We start from the raw sequence: 26390 nt of genomic DNA, 5'->3' as shown, positions 1-26390 counted from the left end.
AGCCCTGTCCCTGTCACTTAGCAGCGTCACTTACAGAGGTTGGTGGCTTCTGGGCAAGCTGATCTATAGAAAGGTGCCCAGGTGTCACCCACTGACCAGGGTGTGAGACGGGCCTCTCTGGGCCTGATCCACACAGCACGTGAGTCTGTCACAGCCCCAGCTGCACAGCCTGGCCCTTTAGCTCACACTGTAGAGCCCCATGCAGTGAGCTGTGGAGAGCCCCGGGTCACGCATTGGCTGTGTTGTCCCAGCTGGAGGTAGGCACAGCCAGGCCCCTTCTGCAGTGGGACAACAGTCTGGCTACCATGGGGGTTAGCTCAGAAGTGGCCCTGCTCTGCTGCAGGCTTCCCCTGCACTGGAATCGGGGGCACTTGCACCAGTGGATAGTCAGAGAACCGACGAGGGGAGGAAATGGGGGTGGATACCTGGCACTGCCTGGGGGTGGAAATTCCTAGTGCCAGGCCTGGGCAGGCAGCAGAGCAGCCTGGGTGGGGTGAAATCCCCTCCTGTCCCTGGGGAGCTGCTCTGCCTGGGAGCAGAGTGGGTCAGGTCAGATGCAGTCTGAGTAGTGTTAACCATCCCCTGCTCTCTCCTTACAGGTCCCTGCCCGGGGTGTCCCCATGGCAATGTGGTGGAGGCTCTTTGTGTGCAGCCTGGGGATCCTCCTCCTGGCGCCGTGTTCTCTCTCTGGTAAAAGCGTTTGAATCCCAATTATTTCCCTCCCTGTCCCCCATGTACGCTGCCCCTTGCAGGGCTGGGTAGGGGCATCAGAGGCCCAGTGACTCCTCCCTTGGTTCTTATTTCCCTTGCTTTTTTGAGCCTTTGGTCACACTGGGTCACATTTCCAAGCTTTTCTCTGCAACCACTAGAGCTAGAAACTGACTTTGGTTTTATATGAAAGCTGAGATCCTCATAGAATCCCATGCCTCCAGGAGCTAGGGTTTATGAAACACACATGGTAGCCCAAGAGCTGGCAACACTTAGTATGAAAATCTCCTTGGGGGCTTTCAAAATCTCACCCTTATCTTTCCCCCTGTAGCCACACAGTGTCAGGTGATGCAGCTTGGTACCAATTGCTCTACAATTGACCCATGGTGGGACAGATGAGTGTGGAGACCCTTCAGACCGGTCATTCCCAAACTGTGGGGCATGGTCCCATAGGGGGGCAGGGAGGAACGTTCGGGGAGGGGCAGCGGGGCTCAGGTCGGCCCCCATGGGGGATGGGGAGGGAGTGCCACCCAGTCCTGCTCTGCCCCCCGAAAAGCTCCGACCTCAGCCACAGCTCCACTCGCCCTCTGCCCCAGCCCCAGCTACAGTTCCACTATGCTCCCTGCTCTGCTCCCAGCCCAGTTCCGATACCAGCTTTAGCTCCACTCCACCCCCAGCCTGGCTCCACCCCCAGCCCAGCTCTGCCCCCAGCTGCAGCTCTGGGCCCCAGCCCTAGGCCAGCTCCAGGCCCAGCTGCAGCTCCACTCCGCCCCCTGCTCTGCCTCCAGCCCGACTCTCCCATCATTCCCTCTCTACCCTGAGACCAGCTTCACCTCTAGCCCCAGCTCCATCCCCACCCCCAGTTCTGCCCCCAGCTCACCCTTCAGCCCAAGCTGAGAAAGTCTTGGCTGTGCAGTAATGGAGGGCAGTGTGAAGAGATTCCATTACTGGTAGGGGGGCACAACAGGAGAAGTTTGGGCACCACTGCTTCAGACAGAGCTATTGTGCAGACATCACATAAATCACCTTCACATGCTTAATTCCCCCCAGACACCGATCTCCAGAAGGGTGACTCCCCATCTAAGCCAGTTTCTGTTTGGGGTATTGAATCCATGGAAGGGACGTTCATCGGTCCAAAGGGCCATCAAAGACCCCATACCCTCAGGCCAGGTAGAAGCCCTCTGAGGTGGCCTCTCAGCAGCCATTGTGGGGCTACGTGGATCTGAAACCGGTCCATCAAAGAATTTGCTCACACTGGAAAGAGCTCGTAACTGGGTGCGGCACTATGAAGTGGCAGGTGGCTTCCAGCTGGGGCTATTCCTTGCCAACAGAGTATAGGTAGGTTGCAAGACAGGCACCTTGGAGGAGTTTCCAGGGGATTGTAGGACAGCATTGGAGGACTAGTTTGTGCCAGCTGTGGTATGGCTGCACTGCCCTGCGTCCACACTGAGAGTAACTCAGTTAAGCTACACATGGGAACCTTCTGCTACGAGCAATGCATGACTGATGGAATTCTGTTTATCTCAGTGACGCCATCTCCTCTCACTCACTGCGTGTCTGTAACTGGTGGGCTTTGGCTCAGTGATGCCCTCTCCTCATTCCTCTCACTCACTCTTATCCTGGGGTTTTCTGTTCCAGAGAAGTTCTCTCTGGCTGGCTCCCCACACCCCGTGGTGGGGGTAGTTGGCCGGGATGTGGTGTTATCCTGCCAGCTCTCACCCCCGGCCCGGCTGCCCAACATGGAAGTGCTGTGGAGGAAAACTGGATCAGGATTTATCCCAGTTCACAAGTACTCGGATGAGGGTACCCAGGACCTGCCAGGGGAGGGTTACCAGACCCGGACGGAGCTGTTCCCACAGGAGTTCAGCAGTGGGAACGTCTCCCTGAAGCTGAAACGGCTCCAAGTGTCAGATGACGGGAAATACCAGTGTCTTGTGAGGAACCCAGAATGGACCCAGGAAGCCACCATTGAGCTATGGGTTGCAGGTGAGATGCAGCACTAGGGGATGCTCAGCCTGGGCAGCCAGAGCCTCCTGTACCCCTGGGGGCACCCCAACACTGAGCCCAGCATGGCATTAGGGTCCTGTGCTGCAGGGAGTGGTGTGCAGGACTCATTAGGGGGCACTGTCCCCTCACACTCAGCACTGACCCCACTGTGGTACTAGCAGGGTCAGTGCTGCATTAAATGACCTCATTTGAAGAACGGCTAGCCAAAAACTCCAAAGATAATAACAAAATGTTTTTAAGTACATCAGAAGCAGGAAGCCTGCTAAACAACCAGTGGGGCCCCTTGATGATCAAAATACAAAAGGAGTGCTTAAAGACGATAAAGTCATTGCGGAGAAACTAAATGGATTCTTTGCTTCAGTCTTCACGGCTGAGGATGTTAGGGAGATTCCCAAACCTGAGCTGGCTTTTGTAGGTGACAAATCTGAGGAACTGTCACAGATTGAAGTGTCATTAGAGGAGGTATTGGAATTAATTGATAAACTCAACATTAACAAGTCACAGGGACCAGATGGCATTCACCCAAGGGTTCTGAAAGAACTCAAATGTGAAGTTGCGGAACTATTAACTAAGGTTTGTAACCTGTCCTTTAAATCGGCTTCGGTACCCAATGACTGGAAGTTAGCTAATGTAACGCCAATATTTAAAAAGGGCACTAGGGGTGATCCCGGCAATTACAGACCGGTAAGTCTAACGTCGGTACCGGGCAAATTAGTTGAAACAATAGTAAAGAATAAAATTGTCAGACACATAGAAAAACATAAACTCTTGAGCAATAGTCAACATGGTTTCTGTAATGGGAAATCGTGTCTTACTAATCTATTAGAGTTCTTTGAAGGGGTCAAGAAACATGTGGACAAAGGGGATCCAGTGGACATAGTATACTTAGATTTCCAGAAAGCCTTTGAAAAGGTCCCTCACCAAAGGCTCTTACGTAAATTAAGCTGTCATGGGATAAAAGGGAAGGTCCTTTCATGGATTGAGAACTGGTTAAAGGGCAGGGAACAAAGGGTAGGAATTAATGGTAGATTCTCAGAATGGAGAGGGGTGACTAGTGGGGTTCCCCAAGGGTCAGTCCTCGGACCAATCCTATTCAATTTATTCATAAATGATCTGGAGAAAGGGGTAAACAGTGAGGTGGCAAAGTTTGCAGATGATACTAAACTACTCAAGATAGTTAAGACCAAAGCAGATTGTGAAGAACTTCAAAAAGATCTCACAAAACTAAGTGATTGGGCAACAAAATGGCAAATGAAATTTAATGTGGATAAATGTAAAGTAATGCACATTGGAAAAAATAACCCCAACTATACATACAACATGATGGGGGCTAATTTAGTTACAACGAGTCAGGAAAAAGATCTTGGCGTCATCGTGGATAGTTCTCTGAAGATGTCCACGCAGTGTGCAGAGGCGGTCAAAAAAGCAAACAGGATGTTAGGAATCATTAAAAAGGGGATAGAGAATAAGACTGAGAATATATTATTGCCCTTATATAAATCCATGGTACGCCCACATCTCGAATACTGTGTACAGATGTGGTCTCCTCACCTCAAAAAAGATATTCTAGCACTGGAAAAGGTTCAGAAAAGGGCAACTACAATGATTAGGGGTTTAGAGAGGGTCCCATACCAGGAAAGATTAAAGAGGCTAGGACTCTTCAGCTTGGAAAAGAGAAGACTAAGGGGGGACATGATAGAGGTATATAAAATCATGACCGATGTCGAGAAAGTGGATAAGGAAAAGTTATTTACTTATTCCTATAATACAAGAACTAGGGGTCACCAAATGAAATTAATAGGCAGCAGGTTTAAAACAAATAAAAGGAAGTTCTTCTTCACTCAGCGCACAATCAACTTGTGGAACTCCTTACCTGAGGAGGTTGTGAAGGCTAGGACTATAACAATGTTTAAAAGGGGACTGGATAAATTCATGGTGGCTCAGTCCATAAATGGCTATTAGACAGGATGGGTTTAAGAATAGTGTCCCTAGCCTCTGTTCGTCAGAAGATGGAGATGGATGGCAGGAGAGCGATCACTTGATCATTGCCTGTTAGGTTCACTCCCTCTGGGGCACCTGGCATTGGCCACTGTCGGTAGACAGATACTGGGCTAGATGGACCTTTGGTCTGACCCGGTACGGCCATTCTTATGTTCTTATGTTCTTAAGTTCATTTCAATGAGATGTAAAGCTACAGTCCTCAGTCATCGGGACCTTTACCCCCATGTTCTGCCCATATCCCAGCTCAGGTGATAATTATGTTCGGTCTCCCTGAAACTCCTCCTGCTGTGTCCAAGGGCTGGGATATTGTTTGTTATTCCCTGGGCACTGACCCCGCATTCAGTGCTGCACAAGGACAGTGGAAGGGACGGTCTCTACCCATTGAGCTCACTGAGTAATGTAGCCCCAGACAATACAGTTCAGAAACATCAAGCCCCAGGTGAGGGGCCCTCCTGTGATAATGCAGAGCATTGAGGTTGTTTTAAATCATCTCCCACCTTTGGTGGCTCCTAGTGCAAAGGCTCCGCAGGAGACGTGTGCTTTTAGGGAGAGATTGAAAGGAGGGGAGGGTGGTTGTGTGCAGCACTGGGAGAGAGAAATCCAAGCAGGAGGGGTGGCTTGGCCTGGGGCACTGTTACCAGTGCAGGAAAAGGACACCAGAGGGGACAGTATTAGGAGGGTGGCACAGGAGGAGTCGTAGCAGTGATGTAGGCAGTGTCACCATCCCCCACTTCCTGCTCTGTACTGAAGTGCAGTGATTCTGACAGCTGTTGGGCTCCATCCCAGATGTAGCTGCATTTCAGCAGCTGGTGCAGTGATCTCTGTAGCAGTTTCACCCTGCACATTCCTCAGTGAGATTTCAGGGCTCAGTGCTCTATGGAAATGCAAGATGGCATTATTTAATTTCCCCAGTCATCAAGATGAGGGGTCCCAGGGAGGCTTTGCACATAAAGGAATGGAGCTTGCAGTCACAGGCCCCTATATCCTGTGGTTGCTGGGGAAATCACACTGTGCTACCAAAGACATGATTTCCTGATACACACGCTCTCCATCTCTCCCTGCAGCAGTGGCTCCAGTGTTCATTGACGTACTGGGCCCCCGGGATCAGGGGATCGGGCTGGCCTGTAGAACCACAGGCTGGTTCCCCAAACCCGAACTCCAGTGGGTTGGAAAGAACTGGCAGAACCTGGCAATGGAGAGTGTGACCGACATGACTCAGGACAGGGAGAACCTGTATAGTGTTGTGAGTCTCATCACTGTCACAGAAGGGGAAGAGAATGGAGACATCAGCTGCATAGTGCGGAATGGCCTGCTGGAGACTGAGCAGAGATCTGCCATTCACCTCTCAGGTGAGTTCCTTCCTGGTCCCCCATGCAGAATGGGTTGTTGTTAGTACTGCCTAGTGCTGTTAAGGCTGCTAAGTTGTTATTGCTGCCAGTGTTCCTGTTGTTGAAGTTCCACAGATGCTCTTAAGTTGGAGCAGCATGTCAATTCCACAGATGTAAATGTTATTCATCCAATAGATCACAGGCTCCGTTCGGTGTTGAAGGTGCTCAGCCAGGTTTATGGTCAACAAAACATGGTACTAGTGGCTCATAGGAGCTACAGTTACACTAACACATGTGTGCTTGTGACATGGTACCTGCTCAGTCAGTGCTCCGGGATGCTGTCCCCGAGATTAGTACAAAGGTGCTCCTTCTATGACTTCTCCTACAAACAAGTTACATATTTCACTCCAAACATGGCTGGTGACCAACCCTTATTCATTTGAGGTTCAACAAGGACAAATGCAGAGTCCTGCACTTAGGACGGAAGAATCCCATGCACTGTTACAGACTAGGGACAGAATGGTTAGGAAGCAGTTCTGCAGAAAAGGACCTAGGGGTTATAGTGGACGAGAAGCTGGATATGAGTCAACAGTGTGCCCTTGTTGCCAAGAAGGCTAACTACATTCTGGGCTGTATAAGTAGGGGCATTGCCAGCAGATCGAGGGACGTGATCGTTTCCCTCTATTCGACATTGGTGAGGCCTCATCTGGAGTACTGTGTCCAGTTTTGGGCCCCACACTACAAGAAGGATGTGGAGAAATTGGAAAGAGTCCAGCGGAGAGCAACAAAAATGATTAGGGGGCTGGAGCACATGAGTTATGAGGAGAGGCTGAGGGAACTGGGATTGTTTAGTCTACAGAAGAGAAGAATGAGGGGGGATTTGATAGCTGCTTTCAACTACCTGAAAGGGGGTTCCAAAGAGGATGGATCTAGACTGTTCTCAGTGGTACCAGATGATAGAACAAGGAGTAATGGTCTCAAGTTGCAGTTGGGGAGGTTTAGGTTGGATATTAGGAAAAACCTTTTCACTAGGAGGGTGGTGAAGCACTGGAATGGGTTACCTAGGGAGGTGGTGGAATCTCCTTCCTTAGATGTTTTTAAGGCCAGGCTTGACAAAGCCCTGGCTGGGATGATTTAGTTGGGAATTGGTCCTGCTTTGAGCAGGGGGTTGGACTAGATGACCTCCTGAGGTCCCTTCCAACCCTGATATTCTATGATTCTATGATTCCATACCCTGTCATCCCATCGTTATCCTACAAGGGGTCAGTGTTTTCCTGTACCATCTCCTATGAAAGTGTTTACATAGTTACTTGAGAGATCTGTTGTATCATTGCACCATCCTCTCCACTCAGGAATGTGCTTACCTGGTGTGCTGTTATTTTTCCAAGGCCAAATCTACTCTGGTTCACAGCCTTTGGTTCACACTTTTAGTTATATCTAGGGCTCCATCAAGGCTTACAGGGGTCACCACGGGAATGTGGGGCCTGAGTCACTTGAGAATTGCACTCAGCTAGGGCCTATTTCTGGTATTGAGAGAGGAAATGTCCTTCTAACCTGATTTGTGGGGCTATTAGTGATGGAGATTTCTGTTATCTGGACAAACTGCCTGTCAAGATCTGGGCTGAGTCTTGTGAAATGAACTCAATATCGTTCTTGGAGGAGTTGGCGCATTTGATTGATAAAGGTAACTGTGCTGACATAGATTCAGAGTGTGTCTATACTAGAAACGCTACAGCAGCACTGCAGAAGGGTAAACACTTAATACAGTGGTAGAAGGGGTCCTTCTGTGGCTGTAATAAATCCACCTCTCTGAGAGGCGGTAGCTTGGTTGATAGAAGAACTCTTCCATCAACCTAGTTGTGTCTACACAGGAGCTTAGTTTGGCTTAAATACATTGCACAGGGAGATACATTTTTCACAGCCCTTAACAATGTAATTAACCCAATCTAACTTTGTAGTGTAGACCAGGACTCAGACTCTGAAGAGCATTGGCTTAGTTCTGCATGAAACTCTGATAACAAAAATTAGCACTGTACAAAATCAAGATAGCCCACATTCAATGGATTAAAAATGGATGGTTAACTGATAGATCTCAAAGTAATTGTAATGGCGAATCATCCTCCAATGGGGATGTTTCTAGTGAGGTTCCACAGGGATCTGTTCTGGGCCAACGCTATTCAATAGCTTTATCAAGGAGTTGGAAGGAAATATAAAATCATTGCTGGTAAAATTTGCAGATGACCCAAACATTGGTGGAGTGGTACATAACGATGGGGACAGGTCAGTACTACAGACTGACCTGTGTTGCTTGGTAAGGTGGGTTCACACTAACAGCATGCTGTCATGGATCCACAGGACTAGTGCAATGGCCTGAGTGAAAATTCCCATTTTGTCAAACATGTATTTCAACATGGCCAAATGCCAGGTCACACATCTATGAACAAAGAATACAGGTGACACTTACAGGATGGGAGACTGTATCCTGAAAAGCAGTGACTCTGAAAAGGACTTGAACATGAGTTCCCAGGCCGATGCTAGAGCTAAGACGGTGAACGCAATCCTTGTATGTATAAATGAGAATATCTAGCAGGAGAAAGTAGGTGACATCACCCCTCTGTGTGGTGTTAGCCAGACCAGTACTGGATACTGTGTCCAGTTCTGGTGTCCACACTTTCATATGGGAAGCTGACAAATTGGAAATTGCTCACAAAATAACTACAAGAACAATCAGAAGTCTGGAAACCTGCCTCATAGTTAGAATCATAGGAACTCAAGTTATAGAGCTTATTCAAGCGGAGGTTAAAAGGTGACTTGATCACAGTCGGTAAGTACCTACACAGGGGGAAGATTTCTGACAGTTGATAGGTCTGATGGCTGGAAGTTGAAGTTAGACAAATTCAGACTAGAAATAAGGTGCAAATTTTTAACAATGAGGGGAATTAACCATTGGACTAAGTGACCTAGAGATGTAATGGATTATCCCTTACTTGGAATCTTTAAACCCAAACTAGGCGTCTATTTCTATAAGATCCTCTGTGGTTGGAACCAGAAGTTCTGGACTGGATGCAGGGATCACTGCAGGAGGGTCTCTGGCCTGGGTTATACAGGAGGTCTGACTAGATGGTCATAATGCCCCCTTCTGGCCTTAACATCTATGCATTCATCAACTCATAACACACTGGGGCCAACTAGGAAAAAAATGTTCTCTGCTGAACTTATCTGGACTGGACGTGGTGACTGAGAACTGGGAGCTGTGTGACAGTGACCATCCGAGCAGCCAGCTGGTGCAGGCAGGGCTGGGCAGGCTGGGCACGGAGCCGCTGGCTGTTGGCTTGTAGCAGTGGGAAGGATTTGGGTAGAGCAGAGTCCTGGTTCTTGCAACTGATGCTGCGCTGTCTTCTCTGGTTTCAATGGCTCCATACGTGACTGTGATTTAAGTGTGGAGGGGACGTTTCCTTCATTCCCATGGATTTCCGGGCTCCCTGAGCCAGGACTCAGCTGTCAACCCAAGTGGCAAACCCCATTCTCCAGCTCTAGGATGGGACAATGCTCCTCTCACACTGCGCTCTCTGTTTGCCAGGTGATATCTTCCCCCGTGTTTCCTCTTGGCTTGCTGCATTCTGGGTATTGTTCACTCTGGTTCTCATTGCTGCTGGAGCGTGTGCATATCTTGGATACACAGGTAATGGGGATGTGTTATTTGCATGTTCAGAGCCCAGCCCTAGAGGACACTGGGCTGGGGCATGGGAGTGTCTTATTGTTCAGATATTGACCTTTGGTTGGTTTTAGGAAATAAACCAAACTAACAAACACACTGGGTCCCCACTCCCACCAGTATTAGTGTATTGCTCAGTGTTTCCCCTTCCTTCCCTATCTCACTGCAATGTTTGATTGTCTGTCTTACAGCGAAGCGAAAGGCCTCTCAGAAGAAACGCTCTAAAGAGGAGGCTCTGTTACTTCTTGGTAGGTCTCCTGCTCTAGCCCTTGCTCTGTCCGTTGAGATGTGTGAGCTCTATGACTGCTTGGTGTTTTCTGTGGGCTCAATGCAATGAAAGGGATGGAGCCAGAAGGTTTCTGCCCAGTGATCCCTCACCTCCCCCATGTTCTCACACACCCTGATGATAACAGGTTGGCAAATGTGTATTTCACAGCGGATACCCAAGGCTCTGTGCTTGTAAGATTCCCTGCATGTGGGTGGGGCAGGGACACAGGCCTGCAGTAACAAATCTGGGTCAGATTCTGTCCCACTAACCCTGGACAATTGCTCGGTCGTTCTATTCTCCTTAAAGGAAATGACACGGGACGCTCTGTGAGATGATTCAATCCCTGTGACTGTCGAATGCACAGGACAGAGGGCGGGTGATTAAGCCCTGGCACAAGTTCCCAGGGCAGTGGTGAATTCTCCATCTCTTGATGGCGTAAGATCCAGACTGGGCACCTTTCTGGAAGCTGCTGTAGCCAAACCCAAGTTATTGGGCTCAGTGCAAGGGGAATTGGGTGAGATTCTCTGGCCTGTGCTTTGCAGATGGTTAGCGCAGATGACCTAATGGTCCCTTCTGGCCTGAAACTCTATGAATCTGTGACATTCACTCACTTGTGCTGTGGTAATAGACACAGAAGCACCTTTTTTTAAAAAGTCCCCATGTCTAATTTATTCCACTGTGAACTTTTCTATATTTAATAATGATATTGGTTTGCACTGTGATGGTGCAGAGTGGTGCTGACCTGTTCTGCTGGGCAGTGCTCAGACACGCAGGGAAATATAGATGAAAGGTGCAGAGAACATACCAGCACGGTGACCGGGGTTCTTAGGGCAATCACAGCATGGAAGAGCCCTGAGGATCCCCCCCAGCAATTCATTTCCTTTGCCCTCTGCCATGCCCCCTTGTGGCCACCACTCCTCCAGCTGGGAAAGGCTGCATGGGACTCCCCTAGCAATCAGTGCTGTTCTGTAACCAGCCACAGGGGTCGCTGTGGAGTAAGTGACCCCATCCCAATGGTTCTACTAGCCCTGCTGCACCAGTCCAAGGCCTGCGCTACACGCAGCCCTGCCCCAGTTTAATTCAAGGCATGTTTTTAAACCTAATTAGTTACATTGGTGCAAGTGTGTGTGTAGACAAGGGCTAAGGAGTGAGAGACTCCCCAGGTCTCCTGTGTGTTGGTGCATATCACTAACCCCCAGCCCTGCTCCTGTCAAACCTGCTGGCTCTGGCTCTGGGGCTGGGAGTGTGGCGCTGGGATGTCTATGACTCTGTGGGTCTAACACTTTTCTCTTCTCCATTTCAGAGTCTGAGAAGAAGACCTGGGAAGCAGGTACTTGGCTAAACCCTAGTAAACGTGTGTTTGTGCTTTCATACTATAATGAGATAGAAATATCACCACAAACATAGGTGCCGACTTCCCCTCTAGCCGGGGGGTGCTTGACCCCCCCCCTCCACCCCAGACCCACCCTCACTCCACCCCTTCCTCAAAGTGCCCGCCCCCACCCTGCCTCTTCCCACCCCTGCTCCGCCCCCACCATGCCCCATTCCAACCTTTCCCCCATGTCCCTGCTCCTGCTCTGCCCCGCCATGCTCCTTCCTCCAAGCCCCCATCCCAACCCCGTCTCTTCCCCACCTCCTCCCCCAGTGCACTCTGTCCCCACTCCTCCCCATCCCTCCTGGAGCTTCCTGAATGCCACAAATCAGCTGTTCGCAGTGCTCTGGAAGCGCGGGAAAGGAGTTGGTAAGTGGGGCCACCAGTGGGTGAGAGGTGCGGGGTGGGGGAGGGAGGCAGAAGCGGGAGCTTGGCTGCCAGAGGGTGCTCAGCACCAACTAATTTTACCCCATGGGTGCTTCAGCCCTGGAGCACCCACAGAGTCGGCACCTATGACCACAGACAATGTACACACTTCAGTCACCTTCATGATCATCTCCCCCTACTTGGAAATAAACAAACACTGCAGATTTTGGAGCTCACATTCTTAACAACAGAGAGTGAATTTAATGCGTCTGGAATGGAAGGACTCAGGCTGTGGCTATGCTGCCCAAAGGTTCAGATTACAGCGGTGTGAATAGCTATGCTCACCAAAGGGCTGCACTGTAGCAACCCCATGTGGATGCTCTGGGTGTGAACTAAAAGGTTCCTAGTTCACATTAACAGAGTCATATTTGAAGAAGACTATGTTAGTGTGAACTAAGTACCGTTTAGTGTGCACCACCAGCATCCACATGGGGCTATTATAGCGCAGCACTTTGGTGTGTGCTGCAAATTACAGTCATGTAGGCCAAACTACGGGCTGTGTAGACAAACCCTTAGTGAGGGGCTGGGCAAACTTCCTCCATGAAGGTCTGTGGCTACATCTCAAATCTGATTTGCAAAATCCCTGCTATCCCAATGGTGGGCTCCCTGCACGCACACAGCTCTGCCAGTGCCCTTCAGGGCCCAGCTGCAGCCCCCTGCTATTCCAGCCCTGAGCTCCCGACCGAACCGCCGGTGTCTCTGAATCCCCACCCACAACCGCTATGCTATCCCAGCCCTGCGTACCTCAGTCCTGTCCTCTGCCCCTTTCCCTGCTAGTCTAGGCCTGGGCCGCGAATAAACAGAGACTCCAAACCCTACTACACCCTGTATGAGCTGTGTGAGGTGCACTCTGATGGGCCCCACCAACCACATTATTCCATTAGGAACCAAGACAGGACCTGACTCCACATCTCTAGGGGCGGACAGTAAATCCAGTGCCACACAGCCCCACAGAGCCCTTCTCCAGCTAAGCTCCTGCCAACCACTAACCCTAGAGTTACACACTTGTGCAGATAAGTACCACAAAGGGATTGCCGGGCACAGAAACAGGAGGTCTGAGGCTGGGTGACAGACTGCAGCATGCAGGCCTCTCTCTATGTGATACATGTTCTGGTGTGAAACTCCCTCCCCTTATTCCCTGGAGTGCCATCACTGAGGGTGCTGCCCCCCATGGCAATTTGTGGGCTCTGTTTAGGGGCTGATCTGGGACCTTGTCTGTTGTTCATTAACATCAGTTTTGTCTGACGTGTCCTGTCAGTTCTGAGACCCTTGGCTTATTGGGTACATCTACACTGCAGCTGGGAGCAAGCTTCCCAGCTTGGGTAGCCATACACATGCTAGCTCTGCTTGAGCTAGTGCGCTAACAATAGCAGTGTGGCTGGGGTACCAGGGGAAGCGGCTCAGGGTAGCCACTTGAGTAGATACCCAGGGGGTCTGAGTGGGTTTGCATTTCAGCTGCTAGCCCAAGTGGCTGCACGTGCTCCTCCTGCCTATCCTGCTGCTTTTAGCGCACTGGCTCGAGCAGAACTAGCACTCATCTGCCTGCCCAGACTGGGAACTCAGTCCCAGCTGCAGTGTAGATGTACCCAAAGACAACCTCAAGTCACTGTTCTTGGAACAACCCTTGCTGAACTCATGATGGTCTCCTTTTCTTCTCTCCCCAGAGCGAGATGAGCTGCATGAGACAATTGGTAAGTTCATCCACCTTCCCATTAGAGCCCCTGGCAGAGGCTCCCAGCTACAGATGGTGCTGAGCAGATCCAGAAGCACTGACACAGCAGGGCAGGGCTGAGTGAACAGTTCGGGCCAAAATCTGAGTCACATTAGAGTCACCCCAGTCCTACCGCAGCACTGTGAGCTCTCCGCAGCAGACACAGGGTCACCTGCTCTCATGTCTGGAGAGACAGACAGGTGTCACTCTGTCATTGACAAGCTAATGCCAAGCACGTGTTCTGATACAGTAGGAGGGGCCCAGCCGCTTTCTATAGATGACTGCAGTAGTGCAGGTTGTTCTGGGCCATTTCTGAGAATGTGGAGATGAGCAAGAGACCAGACTCAGGCTCACGTTTTTATGCTTTGTCTCCAAGGCCAGATCCCAGCTCTGAGCTCCAATCATCACCAGGTCCAGCTGTTCCCTAGTTCAGGGGTTCTCAAACTTCATTGTGCCACGACCCCCTTCTGACAATAAAAATTAGTACATGACCCCGTGGATTGAAGCCGGAGTCCTCCCGAGCCCCGCCACCCTGGCTGGGGGGATCAAAGCCAAAGCCCATGTCCCACTGTCCAGGGCTGGGGTGGGAGGGTCAAAGCTGAAGCCCAAGGCAAGGGACCTGTAACCATCAGCCACCATCAAGGACTGAAGTCCTTGCGCTTCAGCTTCAGCCCTGGGCAGTGTGGCTCAGGCTTTGGCTTCAGCCCCAGCCCCCAGCAAGTCTAACGCCAGCTCTGGTGACCCCTTGAAAACAGGGTCGAAACCCACTTTGGGTTCCTGACCCACAGTTTGAGAACCTCTGCCCTACTTACATCTAGAGTGTGTAGCTTTGGTGCTCCCAAGGGCTGTTAGTAACACAGAAAAGGAATTCCCCTTAGATGGAATGGTTGAGAATGTCAGAGCTGTATCGGGATCCAGATCCACATCTTCCATCAAGGTTAGATGCTTTGCAAATCCCAGGGGTCATGCGTGTTGGTGCGTATCACTAACCGCCAGCCCTGCTCCTATCAAAGCTGTTGGCTCCTGCACTGGGCCTGGGAGTGTGGCTGTCGGGAGTCTGTAACTAACCCCAGTCATTATGGGGCACACAGCATCACACAGTGTATCTCTGTGTCTAACCCTTTTCTCTTCCCCATTTCAGATAACGTGAGGATTGCCTTGGAATCAGGTACTTGGATAATCCCTAGTAAAAGTGTGTTTGTGATTTCACACCATGACAAGATAGAAAAAATCACTACCTCTATCATGGGCAGTGGGTATAATAGGCCAGTGGAGGCTTTCCACATTGTGGGGTTTGGAGTGAAGTTTTTCCTTTATTATGCCCCATGCAGGTTCCAGGGTGGCTGAGGAAGCAATATGTGCTATTCAGCTTCCTGGGTTCCTCAGTAATCCCCCTGGATTTGGCTTCGGCTTGCCCGGGGCTCCTCCAGCTGAGTGGGGGGGAGCAAGGTGTCTGGGGGCTCCGGCCACCGGGGATTCTGGGGGTCTGGAGTCTGGGGGCTCCGGCCACCGGAGGGGCACAGGCAGAAGGGGCGGAGCCAGGGGTAGCCTCCACCCGCCGCCCATGTACAATTGCAGGGAACCCTAAGGCTGCGAGGGGCCCTCTGAAAGCCAGATCTGGCCTGCCAGGCGTCAGCTGCTCCATCTTGATCAGTGCTGCCCAGGGCTCTGAATGGTGTCCTCCGCACAGCGTGACCTCGCACACACCACACATGCCAGGACACTGGAAGGGGCACTGGAACTAAGCTGTGCAGGGGGTCTCCATGACACAAACACCGCCACTGCCTGCATCTCCCTGCTATCCCTGCCCTGGGCTTCCTCCCCCAGCCCCAGCTCTGCTGGCATCCCCAGTCCCCACCCACAACTTCCCTGCTATCCAGCCCTCTGCTCCTCAGTCCTGTCCTGTTTTCCCCCTTCCTAGTCTAGGCCTGGGCCTCAGATGAATAGCACCTTCAAACCCTACTATGTTCTATATGGGCTTGGTGAGATGCACTCTGATGGGCCCCACCACCCACATTGTTCCACTAGGAGCCGAGACAGCACCTGACCCCATGTCTCCAGGGGTGGACTCTAAATCCAGTGCCACACAGCCCCACGGACCCTTCTCCAGCTAAGCTCCTTCTGCCAACCATTAACCCTAGAGTTACACACTTTTCCAAATCTGCACCACAAAGGGATTGCATGGCCCAGAAATAGGAGGTGTGAGTCTGGGTGACAGGCTGCAGCAGTGCAGGCCTCTCTCTATGTGATACATGTTCGGGTGTGATGCTCCCTCCCCTCTTTCCTGACCGTGCCAGCAGCTTTGGGTGCTGCCCAGGGGCAATTTGTGGGCTGTATTTAGGGCTGATATGGGACCTCATCTGTTGTTCATTAACAACAGATTTGTCTGCCATGCCCTGTCAGTTCTGAGATCCTTGGCATCTACACTGCAGCCAGGGCCAATCTGAGACCAAATGGTGTCCCAGGGAAGGAGTCTTTTCGGTGCCCCCCCCTCCATTTGTTAAACTTTTGAATACCTTATTTTGTATTGCATTTGTAGCCCATTTCACAACTTTGATGCATGATTTGCATGCATAATTTATCCCTGTCATATAAGATGATACATTTGCATGCTAGGAATTATAAATCATGCAATATATAAACAAACAAAAAATTGTTTCCTCTAAGCCAATAGAAACTTTTAAATTTTAACAATAACTGAAATGTACTAATATTAAGAAATTGAACTGTGCACCAACATCAGGTGGACCAGTATTAAATTGTGTTACTGTTGGAGACAGCCTTAGAATGTAAATCCTAGTCCTTTAGTTCATTTCTCGCCTTTACCCTCGCAAACTGAAGCACAGTGTCAGAGAGATCCAAAGACTTGCCAATGGCATTTTCAAGCAATAAAATAGTCTGTCGATTGAATATATTTTTTAATGAGTCTGAGCTTTGAAAAGCTGCGTTCACCACTCACAACTGTTACCGGCAGTGTGAGCAGAATCCTAAAAGCTATCCACAAATTAGGAAAAGTGTCCTTCAGCTCTGGATCATGAATGAACTGGAGAACTTGGAGTGGTGAGTGCTTTCCATGTGACAAAATGTAATGGATGTTGTCCAGTTGAACATAAAGGTCTTTATCGTTGATGTCCGAACATTCCCCATGTGTCAGCGTCTGGTGAAAGTCTGTACAATTGTTCAAGAGTATTTTCCTGTCTGCTGGCAGCTTACTAAGGTCACATACAAAACCTCCCAGGTCTTTTTGCGGTGCTTCATTTGTCTGAATCTTTCTTCAATGGACACTCAAGCAGTGTCAACGAGTGATCAAAAAATCTCCCTCTTGAATTTTTTTCCCAATCTTTCTATAATCTCATCTCTGCCCTCATAACCAAACTGTCTTTTTTCTTCTGATGAATACAAGTTTCCTTGAAGACAGTCTCAACTCCTAAGTTTTCCACCATTTCTTTGGCAGCAGTGATGGCATCTTCAAATCCGTTGTCTCTCTAGGTCACAATGAAATCAAGGCAGCTTCTCATCAAAGTAGTAGCGGGCGCGGTGTCCATCAACTGAGTTTGTAATGCCTTGCTTACAATGTTTACTTGGAACAGGATATCGTGTCAAACCACAATTGAGACCAGAATTTTGAAGTCAGTGATGTGGTTCGCCAGATTTTGCATCTCGTGTAGAATCCTGGCCTCAGTTTTACTCAGCTACGCCAGTTCCATGAGGGCGTCGTAAACCTCAGTCCCTTGGTACCGCACTGGCCTTACTCTGTCACTGCAGCTCTCCCAGTGAGTGTCACTTAGCAGCTTCACAGTCAGATTTGTAACATTGTCCATGAGGATCTTCCACCTGATACTTGATGTTGAAAAGAGGACGTATATCCTTTGCAGTACTCCAAAGAGAGAGAGTGAATCTAAAGAAGATGACATTGCATCTTACACAACCAGGTTGAGGGAATAGTAGCCAGAAGGCATGAAGAAGGCTTTTGGATTTAGCGCAAGAGTCCTTGCCTGGACACTGCTGTTTCTTCCCTTTTTGTTTGCACCATTGTCATAGCCTTGGCTATGGCAGTCCCAAAGCTTTATTTTATTCTCATTCAAAACATTCATAAACAGTTCTGTTAGGCCTTTTCCAGTAGAGTTATCCACAGAGAAACAGTGTTCCTTTACTTATATACAGCCATCCTTGTTGTCAACAAATCTTACTGTAAATGACATCTTTTCACTGTGACTAAAGTCAGAAGTGCATTCCATTATTACGGTGTAGTACTTTGCTTTGCCAAGCCACATCAACATGTTATCAAGCACCTTCCTTGCCATAAGATCAATGAATTTGTTTTGGATGGTTTTGCTTCAGTAATGGTCCATAGCTTCTTTATGAACTACTCGACGAAGGTGCTTACGCATGACATCACCGTATTTCCCAAGAAGCTCTACCAAAACAAGGACATTTCTGTTAAGTTCAGTTTATTTATTCAACTTGAGCCTGGACTCGACCTGCATCCATTTGGAGTAGGCTGTAAAATGGTCGGGTGACTTTTCATGTTGCTTCAGAGCATCAGATATGTTATGCCAGTAATTGTACCCAGAAAGTGCAAGCAACAATTTGGCATTCTTGTAAAATATTTTGCAACAAAACCAGAACACTTTGTGAGTTGATTTTGAGTAAACTAGCCAACGCCGATTCAGTTTCTCACCATTCTTGAGCACTCTTTTGCAGTGTGACTTTGAGATATGTCATTTTTGCTCATTTATCGGATATGTCATATCCTTGATTTTGCTTGGCCCATTCAAATTGTATGATGAATATCGGCAGAGTTTAAGATCTCTGGCCATAAATTAGGATCAGATATATCAATTTGTGGTGTGCAGTTTTTCTGACAGCTGTTTCTGTCACCATGCAAGGCTGATTCTTCTTCATGTAAGCAGGGTCTGAATGAGCTTTCCCCTGACAGCTAGCTGGGAGGTGGAGAGACTTCAGGAGCAAACTGTATTTACAGTATATCCAGACTAACATGGCTACCCCCTGATACTTGTATTTACATGAACACAGCTATTCTGCCTAGATATCCACCAGATAGAGCTGTGTTACTCAAAGTGATCAACGCTGGTTGGTGACAGGTTACAAATCACTTTAGTACTGAATGCTGGGATAGTGAAATGCTGTTACCAATGTTTTTGTCATTATTGTATGAATAAAGGGGAGCAGAACTGTGCTTAACCTGTCCCAAATGAGGGGCTTACCTCAGCTGAAAGGACCTCATTAAGCCAGGGGCTTCAATGCCAGAGCCCTGTGAAAGTAAGAGGGGTGGGGAGAGGTGTCCCAACAAGAAGGTGTTAAATGGGAGGGATAGCTCAATGGTTTGACCATTAACCTGCTAAACCCAGGGCTGTGAGTTCAATTCTTGAGGGGGCCACTTAGGGATCTGGAGCAAAATCAGTACTTGGTCCTGCTAGTGAAGGCAGGGGGCTGGACTCAATGACCTTTTAGGGTCCCTTCCAGTTCTATGAGATAGGTATATCTCCATATATTATTATCCTTGGCTGAGGAGGTTGTGAAGGCTAGGACTATACTCACATTTAAAAGAGAACTGGATAAATTCATGGAGGTTAAGTCCCTTAATGGCTATTAGCCAGGATGGGTAAGGAATGGTGTCCCTAGACTCTGTTTTTCAGAGTGTGAAGATGGATGGCAGGAGAGAGATCTCTTGATCATTACTCCCTCTAGGGCACCTGGCATTGGCCACTGTTGGTATACAGGATACTGGGCTAGATGGACCTTTGGTCTGACCCAGTATGGCCGTTCTTATGTTCTTATGACTCTCTCTATGGGTCCCCAGTCTGGTTAGTCTGTTCCTCCCCACTGTTCAAAGAAAGAGCTAAATAGGCTTTATTAGGAGCCTCTTTGTTATTTTAAATGCTCAATCAGAGATGAAATCAGTTGTGGTGGTTTCTGCCCTGCTTGCTAAGAGCTAACAATCACTAAGAGACTGACCTGCAGAGGTTACGGCATAGAGGTAGGTGGCAGTGGAAGGTGGCTGGTGGGCGGCCACTGGGAGTGGTGAGCAGGTGGCTGGAAAGGCAGCCAGCCAGAGCAAGTGCTCAGAGGGTGGAGCAAGCAACCTTCCCCGGGTGGGAGGTTAAGTCACACAGATGCACCTCTGAACCCTGGGTCCTCACTGACCAAGGACAACCACTGTGAGTGGCGTATGGTGAGGGAGCAGAGAGGGGCACAGAAAAGAAACTTTTGGTTGTAGAACTCAAGAACATGAGGCAGAAGGCACTGCCCCACACACTGTGGGGTGGGTGTCCTGTTCATAGTTTTATGGTTATGAATCCTGCTTGTGGCATTTTCCCTAATTAATTTCAGGTGACTTCCCTCCTTTCATTAAAAGTTTCTTTTCTAGACTCAGACTCTGCTTCCAAGTCGGGAGGTATTGCCTCTCAGACGTGCTCAGGGGTGGTGTGTAATTTTCCCAGGTTACTGGGTGGGGACTTGATCTGGTTCTGTGTTGTATTGTTGAAAAGGAACCCCTAGATACTGAACCTGGCCCTGGTTGCTGCTGGCTCCACCTGGCAGAAGGGTTACATTTATCATTTCTCTCCTTTTCGTGTGAGCCACATTCTTCTTTATCATCACTCTCCTTTATGCTTCCAGGAAAACAGGCCAATTCTGCATCACTTTCCTCACATTTCCATTCCTCAGGTAAATCTGATAATTCCTTAGAAATAGGATTTCCATCATTTATACTTCGCACCTCAATTTCTTCTGCAGTGGGACAATCATTACTGCCTAAAGCCCAGTCTATGTTGTTCTGTTTCAGATATTTTCCAATCAATTTTTTCCCTTGCTGCAAACTAGATTGCAACTGAGCTTTTTGCTTCCTTTACTAAGCTCCTGAAGGCTTCTTCAGGGGCATATTTTATTTTCTATAGGGGAAGACAGACAGTATTAGGGAGAGCAAAAATCTGTGTTCCACATTCTTAGAAAGTCGTCAAACATTACGTGTTAAAAATGGTAAAAGAAGTAAGAGTATTTTGTTTATATTGTTAAGTACATAGGGGTTCAATAGATATCTCTGGTGTCTCCTTAAATATGTCCTTCATTAGTCACTACTTACACTCTTGAAGTCTTAAAACACAAGTACACTTCCACAATTACACAATAAAACAAGGTTCGCAATATCGCATCTGGGCTCTCACTTCACTTCAGTTCATTCTTATATCTCACTGACTGACTGGTGACACTCCCTCCTTATATGCCTGTGGGGGCATGGCTGACAAGATTCTAGAAGGTTCAAGATAAATGTAGTTCTCAGAAAGTCTGGAAGGTTCCACAAGATTCTACAAAGGTCTAGAACATTCTAGTAGGTTAGTGAAAAATGAATCCTCATACGGAATACCTGAAACATGTTACTTCAAACATTCTATTTTCCCTTTTGTTGCTAACAACAAAAACAACACCCCAAACTTGGTGCCCCCCCCAATCCCAGCACCTCAGGTGGTCACCTGGGTCGCTGCCCCCTAAATCCACCCTGAATGCAGCTGGGAGCAATCTTCCCAGCTTGGGTAGCCAGACAACAGGCTAGTTCTGCTTGAGGTAATGCTAACAATAGCAGTGTGGTTACGGATAGCAGGTGCAGCGGCTCAGTGTAACCATCCAAGTATATACACAGAGGATCCGGGCAGATTTGTACTAGCCCAAGTCACCACCTGAGGTACCCGGCTGCTTTTAGCTCACTAGCTTCAGCTGAACTAGCATGTGTCTGCCTGCCCAAACGGGGAAGCTCACTCCCAGCTGCAGTGTAGATGTACCCACTGTTTGGAACAGCCCCATGTCACTCTGTTTGGAACGACCCATACTGAATCTGAGTCACATTAGTCACTCCAGTCCCACGGCATCACTGTGAGCTCTGCAGCAGACACAGGGTTACCAGCCCTTGTGCCTGGTTAGACTAGGGTGACCATATGTCCTGTTTTGGCTGGGACAATCCCTTTTTTAAGCCCTGTCCCAGCCATCCTGACTTTTTTGGCAAAAGAGGACATTTGTCCCGTTTGCTCTTGCCAACTTGATCAGTTGGGAAGAGCAAACGGGACAAATGCCCACTTTTGTCAGAAAAGTGTGGTGTGGTGCAGAGGAACATGTGGTGGGGGGGTGAACAGAGATGCCAGCCCCGATCAGGGGGGGGGGAGGAAGGGTTCCAGTGCGTGGGGGGGCAAGTAGGGTTCCAGTGACCAGTGGCAGCCTTGAGTAGGGGGCAGACAGGGTTCAAGCAACCAGTGACAGTCTTGGGTGGGGGGGAGGAATGCCTCAGGCAAGCAGCTGAGGCCTGCCCTGTGGGGAGGAGACCTTGGGCCAGCCCCACACGGTGTCCTGTTTTCCCTTTGGGAAATATGGTCACCCTAGGTTAAACAGACAGGTGTCACCTTGCCTTTACCATCCAATGCCAATCACATTGTTATGATGCAGCAGGAGGGAGCCAGCCGCTTTCTATAGATGACTGCTGGAGTGTAGGCTCTTCTAGGCCATTTCCCACAACGTGGCTCACGTTTCCATGCTTTGTTGCCAAGACGAAATCCTAGCTCTAAGCTCCAATCATCTGCATGTCTATCCCCTAGTTACAGCTGGAGTGTGTAGTAGTGATGCTCCAAAGGGCTGTTAGTAACACAGGAAAAAAATTCTCCTGAGATGGAAGAGTGGACAATGTCAAAGCCATAGAGGTCTCCAGACACGCACCTTCCATCAAGGTTGGATGCTTTGCAAGTCCCACCCAGGAATTTTATCCAGTCAGTCTGCCTTTAAAATCCCCAGTCTGCTGGAAGCCACCACAGCTTCTTACAGGCCTGAGTTCTGCTCTGAGTGACACCTGTGTAAATCCAGATTCGTTCCAGTAAAGCACATGCAGTTATTTTGGATTTACAGCAGCATCACTGAGAACAACATTTGTTCCAGTCCCTGATACTAAGATACAATATAAAGACATCTCTGAGAGATGGGCATTGCAATTACCAGAAATCTCTGGTCCCTGGGATGAACTGGGACATTTCTCCTTTGGCAGTGAGGGACCATGAACAATGTATAAAGTGATCACATCGTCACAGAGCAGCACCCAGAACTGAGTCCTCTGCCTAAATGACAGGGAATAACTCCATCTCTTTCCATTTCAGACAAAGCGGTCAGAGAGCTAGGTAAGAGGACGTGTTGTCATGTCACATTTCACATCACTCATTTCCTTGATATCTGCCAATGACCCCTCTCCCAGAATGGCATCTCCTGTGGGAGCGAGTTCCCTGCATTTGCCATGCCCCTGACCATGTTTGTTCCTCTTCCCTTTCAGATTTCAGGAGGGCTCGGAGCTACATGGGTGAGTGGGGCTGCGAGGGGCTGAGCAGATTCTGTGCTGGGGTATGTCACTGAGCTGTCAGAGGTGTGCAGTCCCCATGGGGCAGGTGCATCAGGTGGGGCAGGGCGTGCGCTGGCTGCAGAGCCATGGGGCTGGATGCCGTGAATGATCCTGAACATGCTGCCCTGAACTGTAAGTCTCACACCCGGGCAGCTCCCTCACAATCTACCCCTTAGTCCTGATGACCTCACCCCATCTCCCATTGGCCTGTCAGTGATGATCCATCCCTACCCTGTCAGCTCCCTCGACAGCCCCACTCAGCCCTCCTTCTGCAACCTGCAGAGTCTTCAGCCCCCCTGGACACAATCCATAGGCCCCCAGGAGCAATGTTCCCTCTAATGTTTTACATCCATGTACAGAATGAATTTTGTTATGTGCACCAATATGGAGGTGATGTGCGGCGGGGGTGAGGCCGAGGGGTTCAGAGTGTGGGACGGGGCTCAGGGCTGGGGCAGAGGGTTGGGTTGCGGGGTGTGTGTGTGAAGGCTCTGGCTAGGGGTGCAGGTGCTGGGTGGGGCCAGGGATGAGGGGCTTAGAGTGTGGGAAGGGGTTCAGGGCTGGGGCAGGGGGTTGCGGTGCGGGGGGTGAGGGCTCTGGCTGGGGGTGAGGGTTCTGGGTGGGGCTGGGGATGAGGATGAGGGGTTTGGGGTGCAGGCTGCCCCGGGGCTGCAGCAGGGAGAGAGGACTCCCCCCACCCCTCTCTTGCCACAGCAGCTCCTGGCAGGGGGAGAAGCACCTCTCCCAGGCCATGGCAGCTCCGGGGCTGGGCTGGGATGGGCTGGGGGAGAGGTGCCTTTCCCCCACCTGCCCAGCCCTTGATCACCTGTTGCGCGGTCACGCAGCTTAGAGGGAACTTTGCCCAGAATCCCTAACCCCTCTCATGCACAGATCCTGTGCAGGGGGGAGTGAGAGTATACAAGAAGTCCAATCCCTCACTCCAGCTCTCCACACCTCTCCACCAGCTCAGGGGTCAGGCCCAATCACAACCCTGGAACTCTCTGGAGCCCAAGGCTGGATCCAGGCTAGCGGTCCCAGTCCCACTAGCCACCCCAACCCTTAGGCTGTCCTTCTTTCCAGCTGTGCTGGCTGGAATCTCTCTTCTGTCAGATCGTGGGGTCCCCCACTGACCCATGGCTAATGGGGATATTCTGCTTTCTCTCCCCAGTTCCCATCACCCTGGATCCAGATTTCAAACACCCCGAGCTCACCATCTCTAAGGATGGCCGAATAATCCAACATGACCCTGCCTCCCTAGGGCTGGCTACCCCCCCTGGGGCCCTGGTTGCTGTGGGGAGGGAGGGGTTTGTGGCCAGGAAGGTTCATGATGGGGAGGGAGGGGCTTGCCAGGGGTACTGGGAGGTGGAGGTGGGGAACAGCCCGGAGTGGGAGCTGGGGGTGCTGAGTAAGACTGTGAGGGGCAGAGTGAGACCTGGAGACCAGGAGAGGCTGGAGAAACCCCCTGAGGGGGGGTTCTGGGCTCTGGGGAGATCTGGGGTGCAGTATCACCCCAGTGAGGCCAATAATGTGATCCAGAACTTGGGTGTGACACCGACAGTGGTTGGGGTCTATCTGGATCTAGAAGGGGAGAGTCTCTCATTTTATAGTGTCAATTCAATGGCCCTTATTCTGAAGATTCCTGTAGAAGGTTCTGAGAGATTGTTCCCGTTCCTCAGCCCTGGTCTCGCTGTGGGGAAGGACCAGGGGAAACCCCTCAGCATCTGCCCCTGCAGCGACTGGGATTTCCCCCAGAAATTAAGAGTTAGTGGGTCTGTTAGTCAGGGAGATTCCAGAGCCCCCGCACAGACCTCTGCCCCGAATGACAGGAAAGAGGCAGAAAACAACACAGAACTACTTGCCACAGGAAAAACAGCCCCATCGCCTGGACAGCACCCAGCCCCTGGAGACAAGGAAGTGAAAAAAAACAGGGCAAGGCCATCTGTGGGAGAATATTTCCAAAAGCTCCTGCCCACGAGGACGGGGGATGAAACAGAGCAGGTGCATCAACAACTGGAAACACCTCCCAGACAGAAGGGGAAAAAGAACAGCCAAACACCCCAGGTCTGAAACCCACCTGCCGAACTCCTCCCATGGGGCAAAGGGAATCATGAAAGAAAAACACCAAGAACTTGACTCCAGAAGGGTCTCTGGAGCTGACTCGTCTCCCAGGCATACAAGGGCCAGGAAATACATTGGGGGAATCAGACACAAATGCTGACACCTGGGAAAGAACCTCGCTCTAATGGGAAAGTGGGGAAATGGCAACACGTCAGATGTTTCCTCCCCACCCCAAACTCAAAAGAGAACCATAGCAATTCATGATAATGCTTTAAACCAATCCCTTGTTAAATCAGAATGTGCTAATTGGTGGGAACTGCGTTAACAGGACTGTTAAATGTAGGTTTCAGAGTAGTAGCCGTGTTAGTCTGTATCCGCAAAAAGAACAGGAGTACTTGTGGCACCTTAGAGACTAACAAATTTATTAGAGCATAAGCTTTCGTGGGCTACAACCCACTTCTTCGGATGCAATTCGGACCGAAGAAGTGGGTTGTAGCCCACGAAAGCTTATGCTCTAATAAATGTGTTAGTTTCTAAGGTGCCACAAGTACTCCTGTTCTTTTTGTTAAATGTAGGAAATTCAAAACACACTGGTCGGTCGGGGGATGCAGAGGGGAAGGGTCTCACAGTGGCACTGACTCACTCCCATTGCAGACACACACACACTGCTCCTGCCAGCCTCAGGTAGTGCAAGTGAATGACAGAATCTGTGTATCAGACTGGATTGTGATAGCTTCACACTGAGCAGCACCCCGAGGGCTGAACCCCGCCCCCTGCCCAAACCCGGAGTCCTCCCCTGGGCTCTAGCAGGGCTGGCTGGTCTCACTGGGAGCAGGGACGATGGACAATGCTGCAGAAGCTTCTCATGGAACAAGGATGGGGGGAAGTTCAGACACGGTTGGAAATTGTAGTGAGGGGGGTGTGGTGCAGGAGGGGAACAGGCTGCCAGTGGCAGCATTGCCAAGGCCCACGATAAAGCCCCAGCTCCTGGAGTCCTGGGATTGTGGGAGAATCTCAGCTTTGGTTTAAAACAAATAAAAGTAAGTTTCTAGCCTGTGGCTGTGGTGTGGAGCTGTAAAGTGTGACCTCAATGCCTCTGTGCACCGTGTCTAGCTTTGCTGCTTGGTGTGCTGCATTTAAACCCTATGGCCTGACTGTCAGTTTACTGCAGGTTGTGATGGGACCTAGCAGTGAATGGGGGGCAGGGAGCCCTGGGCAGCACTGCCCAAAGAAGCTGAATCTACAATAGGTGAAAGGTGTGAGTGCAATGAGCTGGCTGGACCAGACAGCACTCTCATCGTCAGATCCTAGCGGAGACTGGGCCACCTCGGTGCCATGGGCATTTTACCTGCCTGTAGCTGGTGGAGGTGAACCCCAGGGAGGTGTTATGTGTGAAAACACCTTTCTTCTG

General features: G+C 49.9%; 1 protein-coding gene across 1 annotated transcript; it reads left to right on the top strand.

The window, feature by feature from the left end:
* The first annotated feature begins 620 nt into the window (after positions 1-620).
* LOC135893244 (butyrophilin subfamily 3 member A1-like) lies at positions 621-24988 on the top strand. The gene is made up of 11 exons (XM_065421045.1): positions 621-690; positions 2347-2694; positions 5781-6065; positions 9625-9726; positions 9951-10007; positions 11331-11357; positions 13490-13516; positions 14678-14704; positions 22689-22709; positions 22859-22885; positions 24090-24988. Exons 1-11 carry the CDS (start codon positions 621-623, stop codon positions 24986-24988), a joined length of 1890 nt encoding a protein of 629 aa, XP_065277117.1.
* Positions 24989-26390: the final 1402 nt, after the last annotated feature.

This window comes from Emys orbicularis, chromosome 21 (assembly GCF_028017835.1).
Source record: "Emys orbicularis isolate rEmyOrb1 chromosome 21, rEmyOrb1.hap1, whole genome shotgun sequence".
Classification (NCBI taxonomy): domain Eukaryota; kingdom Metazoa; phylum Chordata; order Testudines; family Emydidae; genus Emys; species Emys orbicularis.
Note: the sequence above shows the minus strand (reverse complement) of the source record. Positions and strands in the feature narration are given on the sequence as shown.

Excerpts from the sequence above, each read along its gene's own strand:
- LOC135893244 (XM_065421045.1), top strand. The coding sequence starts at position 621 with ATGGCAATGTGGTGGAGGCTCTTTGTGTGCAGCCTGGGGATCCTCCTC. Across the intron at positions 9,727-9,950 it reads TGCATATCTTGGATACACAG|CGAAGCGAAAGGCCTCTCAG; the intron begins GTAATGGGGATG and ends TCTGTCTTACAG. Across the intron at positions 14,705-22,688 it reads GAGGATTGCCTTGGAATCAG|ACAAAGCGGTCAGAGAGCTA; the intron begins GTACTTGGATAA and ends TTTCCATTTCAG.